The 17,071-nt window shown below is 34.4% G+C and overlaps 1 protein-coding gene across 1 annotated transcript in view; it reads right to left on the bottom strand.

Annotated features, from left to right (window-relative positions):
- HDAC9 (histone deacetylase 9) overlaps positions 1-17,071 on the bottom strand; it is an 814,141-nt gene that overhangs the window by 49,254 nt on the left and 747,816 nt on the right. The window contains exon 24 of the mRNA XM_084896713.1: positions 12,657-12,790. Coding sequence (XP_084752839.1) covers positions 12,657-12,790 — 134 coding nt within the window. The remainder of the gene's footprint in view (positions 1-12,656; positions 12,791-17,071) is intronic.

The raw sequence follows: 17,071 nt of genomic DNA, 5'->3' as shown, positions 1-17,071 counted from the left end.
AACTGATGTTTAAACATCTATTGAAATTATTATATTTCTTTTTGTTTCTCTTAATGTGGTGAATTACAATGATTTAATTCACACTGTTAATATGTTACATACTGGTCAAAACCCAATTTTGTTATGGGCTTTTAAGGTATTGACGAACTACTAATACTACATTGTTTAGGGCTTTAACTACTATGCTTATGATAAAGATTTTCCTGTCATACTCCTTTTTTATAATTTTTTTTTTTTTTTTTTTAGTTTTGGATATCAGTATTATGCTGGTCGCCTCCTCCCTCCAAAAAGTGTCAATCACATCATTGTACATAATGGCCCCAAAATGGAAAAATTCCCCATAACTGTCAAAAGTATAATAGATATAAATTGTAACATTTTTCTAGAAATTCCTTTTATGAAATGGAATGCTATATTAATAATGAAAATGAATGAACTAAAGAGCTAACTACAACAACATGGGTGAGTCTCACAAACATAATAAAGTTATGGGCCAAAGAAGTCAGAGGCAAAGGGATATATATTTTGTGATTTATTGTATATAAAGTTCTAGAACAGGTAAATTAAAATCTTTAGTTAGAAATCAGAAAATTGATTACTTTCAGAAATGAGAAATTGAGTACTGATAAAGAAAGGGAAAAGGAGGACTATTGAGGTGAAGACATTATTCTATTTCTCGATCTAATTGATGATTGTATATGAGCTCTATCTATGATATTTCATTGGAGTGTACATTTATGTCTTATACATTTTTCCATATAAAAATTACATTTTCTAACTAAATATAATTTTAAGAGAGACAATATTTTTGGACACAGGGAATAGGGAAACTAAGTCTGTTTCTTGGGTCCATGTTATTTCCACTATTTTATGGTGCCTCTAAGAACAAAGTGAGATTACAAGTTTTGCAGCAAGAACCACATAGTATATTCTTATATACAGGGAACAAATTCACTTACAAAGGGAATTGAAAGTCCCCCTAAAACATGCAAAGCAATTCAGAAACTAATTCAGAACATTTTAGTTGTCAGGACCAAAGATACTGTGGAACTTTGGAAGAATATGATGGCCAAGATCAAGAGGATAATTGCAATATAGACCTGACCCTCCATGTTAATGAACTATTATAAATTCCCTAGTGAAGAGGGTTTGGTGGTTAAAACTCAACTTCCATTTAAATGATTGTCTTAGAGAGGTCTGCAATTAATTGTATATGTTTAATTTGGTTGCTTAAGTAGATCTGGTTATAATTTTATCCATATTGTGATTCATGAGTCATTCTCAAAATAACCCTATTTTGCTCATTTGAAGTTACTAAAATCCTTGAACAAACAGATTGGGGGGAAAGAGTAAATCAGGGTGAATTGTATTGGTAATAAAGTTATGATACTGACAGACTACTGTGATTATTCATATTGAGTCTGTCTGCATGTGGATGATGAAGGGTTACATCACATTGCAATAAAGAAGCATATCTAGCCAAGAGGAGTGACATAAATCTAACAAGTCTTATGAGAGTACCAAGAAGACCAAGAAGCAAAGTACAGAGTGATGGCCATTCATCTCACATTGGATACTGAATGAATTCCTTGAATTAAATAAGTGAGGCAAGTGGGCTAGACTCTGAGATTATTACTACAGTTATTTTTCTATTGGTTGAGTTTTATCCAAAACTACAACACTTTGGAGAATTGTAGGGTACACAATATATCAGCCATTAAATGACAAAGGAAGACTGTGAGGAAGTGATTCCATTCCAAATAGTATCCCATAGTTTCCATGGCACCTACTATAGAAAGTTTGAAGAAATAGTATACTTAAATACCAGTGGCAATAATTAGCTAAATAATGAAAATTGAATTTAAAGGTAAAAAAGAAGTAGGCATAATGGTCTATTGGAAAGAAAGTAATAAATGCAATTAGTTGGATAATTCAGACTATCCATATTTTTGTTTAAGCACTGAGGTAAGATTGTAGGTGTGCATTTCAATCCACATAGTTGAGTTAGGGGAAAAATATATATATATAAATAAAGATGTATGCTAAATAGAAGTTTCAATAACATTGAAAGGAAATTTGCTCAATGCTCTATGTATAGTTTCCTAACATAATGTCCATAGTTCTGACATTAATTGTTATAAGGAATGCTAATTCATTTTATATGCCAAAATCTTGCTTCCTTGTCCCTATTTCTACAAATAAGTTTAAACTTGATACCCAAACTTGGTTAAGTCCTCATGTTTCATTTTCTTTGATCCTTGGTTTTCTTGTCCTCATTTGCTTTTTTAATTTTCTGTTTTCTAATCTACTAATTTGCATGTTTTAAAACTGTTTTTCCTTAATTTTTTGTTTAGTAAAAAGATTTGTACTATATTCTCTTTTCCAAATGTTGATTTTTGTGCTAAAAAGAGCTGTTTCATTCACATCATGTAGCAGTGATGTGCTGATAAATGTTTAACAGCTGGCTATTTAAAAATAACTGTAATTTGTAGTATTTGCTGATTTCTGTGATGCAAATATTCCCACCATGGCCTATTTCAGGCTACAATGTGATGTCACTTAACTCAAATTTGAGCAGCTAATACACAGAATTTGAATAATGATACACAAAATTAGCTCTCACAAGCTATTAAGAGCCAGATCCAGCATATCACTGAAAGGGTATAATTTTGTTCACTGATAATCTGGGGCAAACTATTCCTAGTGATTATTTCCATAATACATTTTTGTTTTCTCCTATGAGATTCTGCCATCTCCCAAATCAAATATTATTTGGTTATTGTAGTACACCAAAGCACAGGAGTCATTTGTTTAATGCATCTATATTTTCCACAGAAATTTTAATTCCTTATGATATTCAATTCCACTTATCCAGCCTCATTGTTTACTTTTATTACACTTATAGCAGCCTTTCTTCTGCCAAAAACAAAACAAACAAATCCAAAAAGGAGCCATCCACTATTTCAAGAAGTCTTAATCTATGCCTTTCCATTACAACAGATATATCCTTTCTTATAGATTATCTTGTTAAAATCTCATTTTAATTCAAGATCAAATGTTACTTTCTCTATTAAAATATTCTTCTATACAAACATAGCTAAAAACAAAGGGTCATACATTTCCAAAGTACTTTGTTAATATTTCTTTTATTTTTACTTGTATTAGAATGTGAGCACAAAACAGATGCCCAATAAAAGGCTACTAAATGAATGTACAGATGAATGAATGTCATAACATGTTTGCTCCATCACTGAAAAGAAATGTTTCCTTGCTTTTGTTGGTAATCAGAACTCTATGAAGGGTCCAGGTTTCCAGCCACATTCCTTTTAACACCTTCTGAAAATCCTAAAGACAAACAGTACAGATGATCTGCCTAATGGAATTGTAATTATCCAGGTAATTTCTAGTTCATTTAGCATTTGCTAAGACACATAAACAAACAAACAAAAAAACTAGTTACTTTGGCTCTGCTTCTCATAAACCTTGTTGAATATAAGAAAATGCAACATCGTAGGCCATTTCTGCAATGGAAAGTATCTTCAAATAATACTTTCAAAATATTTTTATTCTCTTTAAAGTATTTATGCATTTCCTTCAGAGTGTGGATAGGTTTCACATTCTAAGAGAAGATCATGGAATGATCTTCATGTGTGATTTTGGTTTATCACACATTTCCCTGTATTAAGTTCCCCTTCCTCTACTCATGAACTACAAGCTCCAAAATAGGAGCTTGTAAACTTTCCCAGATTCACACCAATTCCCCAATGGAGCCAGCCATATATAATCTAAAGGATGAAAAAGATGGTAACACTACTTCCCCATTCAAACTCTAATGAAAACAAACCCCTGATGAGCAACTTGGACAACATCTTAAGAGTTCACCTCGAGGGTGGTTGTCAAAACTTACTAGAGTCAATTCCACAGACTTTTTCAGCAGCTTTGGAGCAAAAAGTCATCTTGGAAAGATTATCAGCATACACAATCACTAAGTTTAGCCACTGTTGCTGAAATCCAAGTCAAATGAAAGCAGCTGAGCCTACTCAACAGGAGACAGCAGTTATTAAAAAGAAAAGGAGAGAGGAGATAGACGGGTGAGGGGAGACAGAGGAAGAGAGGAAGAGAGGAAGGAAGGAAGGAAGGAAGGAAGGAAAGAAGGAAGGAAGGAAGGAAGGAAGGAAGGAAGGAAGGAAGGAAGGAAGGAAGAAAAAGATCTAGAGGCCAACCTTATAAAGAATGGGGGAGATCAAGAGAAAATATGCTATAGATTCAAATATTTACTGAACCTTCAGTACTAGAGGCTTTGGACTCATCTCAACAGTTTCTCTTTATGGGAATTTGAATTTTTTTCTCTAACAAGCTTAAAACTGTCATTTATTCTGTTTTGACAAGTGGTTTTTTATTTTATTTTTTTGATAGGAGGATTTTTAATGGTGATGTTCTTAACTCACTACACAAGGCTCTTACCTATAATATGTCTTCTCTTTTTAGCTGCCTTAAGTTTTTCAATGTTTTTCCTTTTGAATTCCATAGGAATGCCAAATGCTTAAGCTTTTCTCACTTCTTGAAAAAGCTTTTTTTTTTCCCCACCCAGAGGAAGCAACCCAGGGTGTCACTAATTGGCTTTGCAGAACAGTAGGCAAATTTGGCCTAAAGCAACTGTGGCATTGTTTGCCAGCCAGCACAAATGCAGATTACCAAAATCAGTTTCTTTTGAGAACCCTACAGATTTTTCTGTAACTAATTTTGAAAAAGATGTGACTATTCACATTAGTATCTTTGAAGCCATACCAAGCAACCTAATGAGTCTTCTCATTTGTGTAGTCACTTCAATTTCTTGCAAACTCCAAGCTGGTGTTTTTAAGTGCTTCATTGAAGAAGTTCAAAAATATTTATCACACACTGGTTGGACTGATAAATCTAAGTTCCGAACTTTGTCAAGAAAAAGGGAAAAAAAATGACTTCAGGTATGTCTTCAAAATCAGTTGCCCCTTGGAATTTCCTGTACCATGCTCAAATTAATTTTAATCCAACAGTATATTATTTTGACTAACCTTGTGCATATTTCTTAAAAGAATAGTTAAAAGATGTTTTGTTAACTAGATCACTTTCATGATAAAATACTTAAAGTATGAAATGCCTATTTTGAATGCAGCACTCAGATAACTTAATTTTTAAAAAATAAAGTTTTTTTGGTACCCATCTATGTATCTACACTGAGATGCAGAGCCAAGATTTTACAATTCCTTTGGGTTATGTAATTCATATTATTCTGCTGATAATAAGCCATATGAATCAGCATTTTGCTGTATTGACATGCCTGGCCAAGAACAACAAGGAAAAGAAATAGCATTTAAAAAACTGGCAAAATGTTTATGCATTCTAATCCTCTGCACATGAATAAATACATCTGACAAAGTGCAGAGTCCCTCAAAAAGGCCCTTCTTGACCTTCCTAATTTGAGTTCAATTGCATGTTCAGTGTTGAGAAGCCAAAGTAGGTTCTGCCAATGTTTTAGGTTCAAGCTTTACTACATTTTGTTACTTGTGAAAGTGAAATCCCAGATAATAAGTTATAATTGCCCTATTAATCACTTGAAAAGAGAGTTTGAAGTAAAGTTAGGATTTGAAATTGCATAATTGGTATCTGAAAGACAACCATTTTTGTTTTCTTATCTAGAGTTTACCAAGTAAAACTACTGTAAAAACTACATGCATGTACTTTTTAAAAGTGTAATATGCCTTATATATTATTTTTCCAAAGGAATGAAATTTAAAACTTCAATGTAGGCATGGCTGTTGGTCATGATGACCTTTGAACTAGAAAAAAGAAATACAGAAAACCAGGCCTTGGATTATAAATTATATTGTCAATGAAAGTGAGAATAACTCTTTGTTCCTTAAGTTATTTCAAATATTATATTTTCATTTCCTTTTTTTCAAATGAATTGTAATATACAACACATATGTATTTTTCTTCCATTTTTCATTAAAAATTATATTTCTCTTAAGTTTTGTTATTCTGTATACTGACAGAGTTAACACACAAAAATTTACTTCTCTAAGTTCAATATTCCAAATTCATCTGTTATTAAACAACTTGTTAGAAATCTATAGTCTTGTTTATATCCCTAAGGAATCTAAATAGGAAAAATAATATAGAAAGACATAGATTCTTTAAATCTCTCTTTTTTTAGTGCATTATGAACAAATATTTTATTGTGTTAAGTAATTGAAGATAGCCAATAAAAAGGGGAAAGATGGTATTTAGAATATTATATTGTAATAACTAAGTCAAATTTACTATAAGACTTACAGATAATTAAAGTTGATTCAACAGTTCATTTTGCTAATAATCATTTCAATTATCACACACTGGAATTTTTAGCTTCTATATACTCACATGGCCAATGACACTTTTATCCCTTCCTCTATCTCAAGCCTGGTCTTTCTAAAAATGTAGAGAAAAGGCATAGGTTTCAAACTTTAAATCAGGTGACATCTTTCAAATGTCACTAAATGTTCTATAAAAACAGTCTACTTGATCTATAGGATTAGGTCATATAACAAAACGACAACAGAGATCCCAGTCAGAAGAGCATACACAAAAGGAAGATGTAAAACATATCCAACTTGCTTTTTAGTAAATGGAGATAAATTAAGAACATCACACAACAGACTTGAATGTGTTCTGAAACAGCCATTTCTAAAAGAAAGAGACTACAGGAAAAATTATTCCATCCTCCTTGGAAATATTCCCCTGAAAGAATAGAATGGAAAAAAGTAGAGAGATTACAAGAGCATTGTGCTCAAAGATAGCCAGTGAAATCGATAATTTCCTTTCATATAGTTGGCAAAATAGTTGGCTTTTGCAAGTTGGTAACATTTCCTTCTGGGCAGGTCAATCATCTGTGGAGCCATAATCCACAACCTTCAGTTAGATTTTCTGCACATCTGGCATAAGCCTTTTTAATGCAAATATTAAAACAAGTTGGCTTTCTTAAACTGTTTCTATATTTAAAGTCAAATAAGTAATTTGAGAATGTAAAATATATCATCTGGTAGGCAAACATTAACTGATAAGTAGAAGTAGCATTTCTTTTTTGCACCTCTTACCTGGCACCAAAAACACCTAATACTCTGTTTGACATTATTTGTTTTTGGGAATTTTAGAAAGACTATAATATTTAGAAAACCTTAGACAGCTTGAATTATGTGTGATCTGAAATATCAGTTCACTAATAACAAAACAAATCATTAGGTAGTTACATCCTTTGGGCAATTGAGCTGTCTAAAATTATACACAGAGTAAATACTTGAATAGCACTCAAGTTTTTCCTCTCATATTTTCCTTCAAATTTAAAATGTACATATTCTCTTCAATAAATATGGCAAAATAATCATGTCAAAACTCTATAAGATAATGATGACAATAAAACATATATATTCAGTGTGCAGAAAACAGGTTTTCCTTTATAAATAGTACTAGAGGCCCAGTACATGAAATTCCTGCACTTGGCGGGGAGGGTGGTCCCTCAGTCCAGCCTGTACCCTCTGGTAGTCCAGGAGCCCTGTGGGAGTCTTCAGCCCATGGGGAATGGGCCTGTTGTCAGTGGGACATCGTTAGCACTGTTGCAGAGACAGGAAATGCTCCTGCTACTACTGCTCCACTCACCACCCATGAACCCAGCTCAGGGCTTCTGGCTCCCTCTGTAGGAGTGCACTGACCACCAGAGCATCTGCCCCTGCATTGAGCATCTGCCCCCTGGTGGTCAGTGTGCATCATAGTGACCGGAAGTTCTGCCATTTGGTTGATGTGCCTATTAGCTTTTTATCATATAAGATAGACCAAAGCATTAGCTGTTAAAGAGCATTATGAATCATAGATTTTTAAAATGACTGTGTATATGTTTATTTCATTAAAATGTAGAATTTCAAGTTCATGAAAAAGTAAAATATATAAACAGTCATAATATCTCTATACATTCACTATAAAAATAAATGAATTAATAATTAATGATTTATACAAACTGAAATATTTGTAGAATTGCAATTAATTGGTCCAAAAGCTTGCTGTGATCTAGAAGTGAACCTCATGATAATTTGATGTGAAGTCTGCTGATTAGTCAGGAAAATATGTATGTGTTGTGAGAGAAAAAAATGGCCTTTGGCAATATAGAGTTAGATTAATATCTTGAATCTAATGAATTCTAGTTGCATGGTGTTGAATGATTTTTAAAATCTTTTTGACTCATTATTAACATTTGTAAGATGGAAATAATATCTCTTAGCCTAGAGAACTCATAAATGGTGACAAAACATGTTTATCAATATTTTAAAGACTCCAGACCAAGATAGTGACATGGTGAGCTCCTGAGTTTTCCTCTTCCCACAGATGCACCGACTATCCAGTGATAAATAAAGCAATTCCCTCTGAGAGAATCCAGAATGTAGCTGCTGAGTAACTCCTACATACTGAGCATACCTAATGAATGAGAAAATACCCACATCAAAAAGGTAGCAAAGGCTGAGACATACTTTCACCATAAACAAATCCTTGAGACAGCAGCATACATTTGGAAGGGAACCCCAAACTTCTAGTTTTTTCCTGAGGAGAGAAGGGTTTGGAACATACATCTAGCATACTATATGTTAACTTTCTACCCAAGAATGGTCTCTCAAAATATCTGGCTGCAAAAGCTCATGTCCATGAGTCCCCACAGGCCTTTAGCGAACAAACAGTTCTGAACAGGTGTATGAGCACTTGCCATGACTATCCCCGCAGAGCTCAGTGCAGAGGGAGCAAGCAAAGCAACCCATTTCCTAGTCTTTCCCTGGAAAGGGAAGTACAAACTTTACAAGCTGCTGCCTGAGGAGTCTGGCTTCTAATTAGCACACTTAAAGGTGCTGACCGTGACTTCCCCCAGAGCCTAAAAGAGCTCATGACACCTCTTTCTGGTTTACTTCAACAATAAAACCAAGTCGGCAATATCTATCTGGAATGAGTATGCTCACATATCTAGCAACCCAACTTTTATGGCTGTTACCCAAAGGATGGGACCTCATATAACTTAGCTCTGATAGTCAAATATCACAGCATGCACTTATGAGTCTCACAAGACTACGGCAAACAAAGAAATTTTAAAACCAGCACAGACATACCTCCCCACCCCCATGGGCTATACACCCAGGCACAGTGCAGAAGGAACAGGCAAAAATGCCCATCTCATAGTTTCTTTATCGAGAGAGTCCAGCTTGTAGTCAGACTACACCCAGGGGTTGGCTGTAATCCTCACCTTAAGGACACTGACAGCTCTTGGCATATACTCAGCTACTGGGAGCCACTAATGAAGACTGTAGCTTGGACAATCACAAAGGGTTGAGTGGTAAATAGGAGCTTGCACTGGGATGATTGATGATATTCATCTTTTACACAAGACTGGGAAAAGTAGCTGTTTTAGCCAAAGTGCACAAACCAACAAAAAGAGTCAAGAAAAATGAAAAACAAACAAAAACCCAAGGGTCTATATTCCAAGTAAAATAAGACAAATCCTCCAAAATTAATGAAATGAAGATAACTGATTTACCCCAGAGTATTCAAATATCAGTCATAAAAATGATCACTGAGGTCAGGAGAACAACGCATAAACAGAGAATTTAACACAAGAGGTAGAAAATATTAAAAGGTATCAAACAGAAATAAGAGAGCTGGAGAATATAACAACTGAAACATTCAACAGAGGAATTTAACAGTAAACTAGACCAAATGGGAGAAAGAATAAATGTACTGGGCATTGGGCAGTGAAAATCATCAAATCAGAGTAACAAAAAGAAAACACACGCACAAAACATGAAAATCAGTAAAGATAGTTTAAAAGATTTATAGGACACCACACAGCAGACCAGCATATACAGTCTAGGGGTCAAAAAAGGAGAATAGAAAATGAAGAGCCTGAAAGATTATTTGAAGAAATAATGGTAGAAAACTATCCTGATTTGGGAAATGAAACAGACATTCAATCCAGGAAACCCCAAAATTACCAATTAGGGTGAGCCTACAGAGTCGCATCAAGGCACATTATAATTAAATCGTCAAAAGTTAAAGATAAAGAGAGGATCTTTAAGACAGCAAAAGAAAAGCAACTTGCTATATGTAAGAGAAACTCATTAAGATTATGAGTGAATTTTTCAGCAGAAATTTGCATACCAGTAAGAAGTAGGATGATATATTTAAAGTGAGGTGGGGAAAAACTGGCAACCAAGAATACTCTACCTAGTAAAGTCCTTAAAAATAGTTTTGTAGACAAACAAAAGCTGAAGAATTCATCCCCATTAATTTGGCCTTAAAAGAAATGCTATTGGGAATTCTTCAAGTTAAAATGAAAGGACGGTAACTAGTAATGTGAAAACTTAGAAAAATATAAATCTCACTGGTAAAGATAAATATATAATTACATTCAGAATACTCTAATACTGTAATTGTGGTAGGTAAATAACTTTTCACTCTAGTATAAACAATATATAAAAGTATTAAAATAACTAAAACTTAATAATGAATACACAATATAAAATATTTAATTTTTTACTTTAAATACATAAATTGAAGGAGGGTAATGAAAAAATGTAGAGTTTTTATACACATTAAATGTTAAGATTATATCAGCTTTAGAAACACTATTATAACTATAAGATATTTTATGCAAGTATCATAATAACCACAAAGCAAAAACTGACAGTATTTAAGCAAAATATAAAGAAAACGAAATCAAACATACCAATATGGAAAATCATCAATTTACCAAGAGAGAAAATAGGAAACTACAAAACAGCTAGAAAACTACAAGATGGCAATAGTAAGGCCATATATATCAATAACTACTTTAAATGTAAATGGATTAACTCCTACAATCAAAAGACATAGAGTGGCTGAATGGATAAAACAAATAAAACCTAACTATATGCTGCCTACAAGAAAATCACTTCAGTTTTAAGGACACACAGACTGAAAGTGAAGGCATAGAAAATTCCATGCCAATGGAAGTAGAGTTAGGTATACCAGAAAAAAATGGAACTCTAAGCCAAAAACTATAATTAGAGACAAAAAAGTTAATAAATAATGATTAAGTGGTCAATTCATCAAGATAATATAACCATTATAAATATTTATATGCCCAACATAGGAGAATCTAAATTTATAAAGCATATCTAAAGAGAGAAACAGAAAAAATATTAATATTAGTAGGGGACTTTAATACTCCACTTTCAACAATTGATTGACCATCCAGCAATAGAAGGGTCTTCAAAAAATTAAAAATAGAACTACCATATGACTCAGCAATCCCACTGCTGGGTAATATCTAAAGGAAATAAAATAACTATTTTGAAGATCTATCTGTACTCCCATGTTTATTGCAGCATTATTCATATAGTCAAGGTATGGAAACAACATAAGTGTCTATTGGCAGATGAAGGGATAAAGAAAATAGACATATAGATATGTAGATATATAAATATATGAATATTATTTATTCTTAAAAAAGGAAATCTCATGATTTGCAACAACATAGATTAAATCTTGTTATTTGCAACATTTTGAAGGCATTATTCTAAGTGAATATACCTCATAGTGTCACTTATGTGAAACCAAAAAATAAGAAAAAAGAAAATTAGTCAAACTCATAGAAACAAAGAGTAGAATAATGGTCACCAGGGGTGGTAGAGGTGGGTAGCAACAGGGGTGTTGTGGTAGTGGTGGTAGGTAAAGATAGGAAGAGGTCTGTAAAAACGGTTTTAAACATTTAGTTATACAGTGAATAAGGTTTAAGGATCTAATACAAGCATGTCAAATTCAAAGGTTAACACTGGCCAAATAAACAAGACATGCAGCCCACGGGCCGTGAGTTTGACATGCTTGATCTAATGTATAACATGGTGACTAGAGTTGATAATACCGTATTGTAAAACTGAAATTTGCCAAGAGAGTAGAACTTAAAAGCATTCTTACCAAAAATCCCCCCAAAAACAAAATGTAACCATATGAGATAATGTGTTAAATTAACTTAATGGCAGAAACCATTTCACATTGTATACGTATATCAAATTACCACATTGTATACTCTAAAATAAATACAGATTTTCCCATTATTTCCTTAATAAAGCTAAAACATTTTTAAAACCCTTTCCCCCCATATAATCATATTGAAAATGTCAAGGGAAATTTTCTTTGAGTGAGTTATTTCTTTTTCAGTGTTTCAATGTTCATGAGTTGGGTCAAGTATACAAAGCATTTCTCTTTTCTTATTTATTGATAACCATAAACAAAGGGTTATCAATAAATAAGATAACCCTTCTCCCAAGAGTTATCTTAGTTATTGATTTCTGCCAATAACTTGATTGATGGGGATACAAATGAATTCTATAACTGGGCAAAAGTTGTTGCATATCACATAAGAATAGGTAAACTTCTCTTACCTAAGGCTTACCTTCTTTCTTAGAATTGTAAGAGAAACATTGTGCTTTCTGAGTACTTGGGATTAAAAAAAAACAAACACACACACACAAAAAAAACACTTAAAAATATGAGTGCATACATTCCTGGTCTTTGACCCCTGCTCTTTTGTGCTTTTAGTTTAGTTTAGTTTTGTGTTTTTTGTTTTTTACCTCATTTCCTAGAAGGGCATTTACACAGGCTTCTGATGCATCGCAGATGGCTGTGAGATCATGTCCTCCTTCTAGAGCCAACACCACATGTCCATCAGCCAATGTCATCAATTGCTTCGTCAAGTGACCAAAGCCTACCATAATATAAAGAAAACATTTCAAAGTAGTAAATCAAAAGGGGATGTCTATTAGAATCTAATATTAATTGAGCATTTACTCTGTACATGTCCGTTCTCAGCACTGTCCATGCGCTAGCTCAGTTGATACTTACAATAAGTTGATAAATTAAGTAGTATTATTATCTCTACTTACAAGCGCGGGAACCAAAACTTAAGATCCTAACAGCTAAGAGGTATCACAGCCAAAATTTGTACAGGTCACTATGCCTCTCACCATGGCACAGTACATGAAAAACACAGTCTAGAAGTACCTGGATGAAAAAAATCAGTATATAGCCAATATTAATATGGTAAATAATGCCATTTGCTTGATATTTGATTCCTTTCTCCATCATCTATATTTATCTTTATTATAAAGGAAGTTTTCTACGTATCACCCCAAATTACTATCATATTAGATTTTTATAGACATTCTTTTATTCTGAAATAGTCAATACATGCCAAAAATAGCATCTATATAGTAATAAAGTATAATTATATGACAAACATTGGTCAAAACCTCCCAATTTAAGGATCATATTGTTAGCAGTAATTTTGATGCCCCAGTGTGCCTCTCTATAATGACATCCCTCCTACTCTCCACTGAAATCAGGATCCTGAGTTTGTGTTTACAATTGCTTTCCTTTGTTTAATCTGCTTGTTTTTGAACTTTATAAAACTGGCTTTATACTTTTAAAACTTGCTCTTTTCACACAACAATTTTTTTTTAAATATATATATTTTATTGATTTTGTACAGAGAGGAAGGGAGAGAGATAGAGAGTCAGAAACATCGATGAGAGAGAGTCATCGATCAGCTGCCTCTTGCACACCCCCTACTGAAGATATGCCCGCAACCAAGGTACGTGCCCTTGACTGGAATCGAACCCGGGTCTCTTCAGTCCCCAAGCCGACACTCTATCCATTGAGCCAAACAGGTCTCGGATCACACAACATTTTTTTAAAGCTCATCTCTGTTGATATTTAAAGGTATAATTCTTTGCTATCTAGAAGGCCATTTTATGAGTATAGAAAAATTTATTTACCCATTCTCCTGTTGACAGATATTTGAGTTTTCTATTATTACAAATCCTAGTGTTTTGTTATACAAAGAATGTCTCCACACACACTCTTATACAAGTCTTCTGTGCACATGTGAAATAGTGGAGTCAAATTGTATGGCTTAAAATCTGATAAATAATACCAGATTATTTCCAAAGGGCTTCAACCAATCCCCTCTCTGAAGCAGTATATATATGATTTCCAGTTTAGACACATCCTTCATAACATTTAGTGTGATTTGCTAAATGGGTCGATGAATAATGACATGTGACTGTCTTCTCATTAAGTATAAGGAGGGACTTTTCTATTTCTACTTTGAATATTTTATTTTAAATATTTTATTTCTGTACAAAAAGATGGTTTTTCTCCAGTAACTAGTGGCTCAGTGCATGAAATTCGTGCACATTAAAAGGGGGACCCAGAATCAAGTCCCCGCCCACCCACATGTGCCCCCAAATCACGTGATATCCAACCCTGCCCCCCCCCCCCTCCATTGGGCTAGATCCAGACCTGGCCAGTCCCACCCTTGTCAAGCTCCACCAGGCAGGGGCGTAGCCTCAGGTCCCTCAGATGGGGCAGGAGGCATGTCTTGAGGTCCCCCGTAAAGCCCCACAAGGTGAGGGACATGGCCTGAGATCCATTGTCAAGCCCACTGGGTGGGGGATATGTCCTGAGGTCCCCCAGCCAGGTATCAGGAGGGGGGTGCAGCCTCAGGTCCCCCGTCAAACCCCATTGGGCAGGGGGCGTGGCCTGAGTTCCCTGGCCTGGTGCCAAAGCAGGAGGTACAGCCTGAGGTCCCCATCAAGCCCCACTGGTGGAGGGCGTGGCCTGAGGTCCCCCAGCCTGACACGGGGGAGGGGGGACATGGCCTGAGGTACCTTGTCAAGCCCTGCTGGGTGGGGACAGCGGCCTGAGGTCACCTGTCAAGCCCCACGGGGCGGGTGAGGGCATAGCCTCAGGTCCCTGCTGATTGCTCATTAAGGCTCCTTAAGGGAACTTGTCCTCAGCTGTGGGTGCAGCCATCTTTGTGATGGAGAGATGGTCAATTAGTATATTCCCTCTTTACTGGATAGGATTCTATAGGGTTGTGAGTGGCATTATTATTTCTCATATTAACCCAGGTTGAATTTATGGATTAAAATGTTTGGTTGTGATGTATTATCAGACGGATTTGTTTCACTAATGCTTTTCCCCCCCTCCTATGTCCATGAATAGTATTAATCTATTATTTTCCATTCTTGTATTGTTCATATTGACTTTTAATATGGTTGAGACCCTCTATTTCCATTATATGGTCCTAGAATATTGTGTAGGAATCTTCTTCAAAACTTTTTGAGTTTTGTATTCTTTTTTGAGAAAGATTTTTAACTATTGATAAAATTTCTTTAGGGATTTTAGGAGTACTAAGATTTCAATATTTTCCTAAATTATATTTTTCTAGAAATTTGTGGCTTGTTATTTGTGTTCAAATTCATTGGAATAAAGTTTTAATTATTTCCATTATCTTATTTTGGAACTATTATTAGACATGCCTGATCATTGTCATTATATCCTCAATGTCCTTTAACTTTTACTTCACATTTTCTGTGACTTTCTGTCCAGCATTATGTGTAGTTTTGTTTCAGATATATCATCCAGACTTTCTCTCCAGATGTGTCTGAACTGCTGTCTAACACTTTTACTGATACTTTCATTTATAGTAATTTCAGTGATTATATTGTTCAATCCAAGATGTTCTATTAGGCTATATTTTATTTTATTTAAAAATATTTTTATTGATTTCAGAGAAGGGGGAGAGAGAGACATCAATGATGAGAGGAAATCATTGGTTGGGTATCTCCTGCACACCCCACACTGATGGATTGAGCCCGCAACCTGGGTATATCCCCTGGCCGGGAGTCGAACAGTGACCTTCTGGTTCATAGGTCAACACTCAAGGACTGAGCTATGCTGGACAGGCTGATTATATCTTATATCTTTCTATTTTCAAGGCTCTGTTCTTCTCTTAAGTCTTGAGGTCTTTTGTTTGAAAGAAATAAGATTCTCATAATAGAGTTTGGAGAACTAAAAAAAGTCTATAAAATTGTCAAATAATGAAACCCCACCGAACCCAACTACGCTGCTTCCATCTTGTAACAGTTAAATAATACCATTCTTAAGCCTTGGAATGCATAGAGCTATCCATCCAATAAGCGAGAACTGTTCAGTATTTCAGTTCTAATTTGGCACTTGAATCTGGCTAACCATGGACAAGATGAGTTCATTTTCCCATACCTTGAAACAGTGCAATGTGTTGATTGTATTAGCTATTATTTTGATGAAGTCAAAAACAGTCACTTTATAATTATCCTATGTTTCTAAATAGTTGGAAAAATTATTCTAAAATTGATATAAAATGAGCTAAAATATTGCAACATTTTTCATTTCCTATGGATGCCATTTTGATCCCAATAAGAATCTTTTCCACAAGCCACTTAGGAATGAGGTTGACTACACTCCACTCCACTTTCTTGTCTGATTTCTATAAAAAGAACAGTAAGCTTTTGGAAAATGTGTAATGCAAAGTTCTGATCCCTAAAGCTTAGAAATGTTCTTGGCCCAAGTCAAGGTTAATAGCCTCTAGTAATTAGTTCCACTCTAGAAGATTAAAAAAGCAAACAATACTCATAATACTTGTAAGCAAACATTTCTACTAATCATATTGATAAACATTCTGGACATTTCCTATAAGCTAACCCAGGCTACAGTGATAAGTTAAGAATATATAATAATGAATCAAGGCAGTACACCATATCTTTCTTACTGAAGGATCCTTAGATCATTGTAAATTCAAAGATCTAAGTTATGACTGAGCAGATCAAATCACATGGATAAAAAGAAAAATGGAGAGAGGAAATCCCAAATCTTACTTAAGTTCACTCTTTCCTTTAGGATTAAAAAACCTCCCATAAAATACCAAATTTAGATGGGATAGTAAAAAAAAAGTGGATGAAAAGAATGGAATGAAGCTAACGTTTGATCTCTATCCAAATTCCCATTTCTTTTACCTACAGGGTTTATTTCCATTCACATGTTACCAATGTGATCTCTAGAGCCAAAGATAGAGGCAGCTGAACTCTGAGTTAAGCTTGCACAAAACATTCACATGAAATTAAGAAATGAAACTTCTATAAGATTTGTGTGCTCTCTTCCACTT

The sequence above is a fragment of the Pipistrellus hanaki genome, assembly GCF_964339955.1.
Source record: "Pipistrellus hanaki genome assembly, chromosome: 10".
Classification (NCBI taxonomy): domain Eukaryota; kingdom Metazoa; phylum Chordata; class Mammalia; order Chiroptera; family Vespertilionidae; genus Pipistrellus; species Pipistrellus hanaki.
Note: the sequence above shows the minus strand (reverse complement) of the source record. Positions and strands in the feature narration are given on the sequence as shown.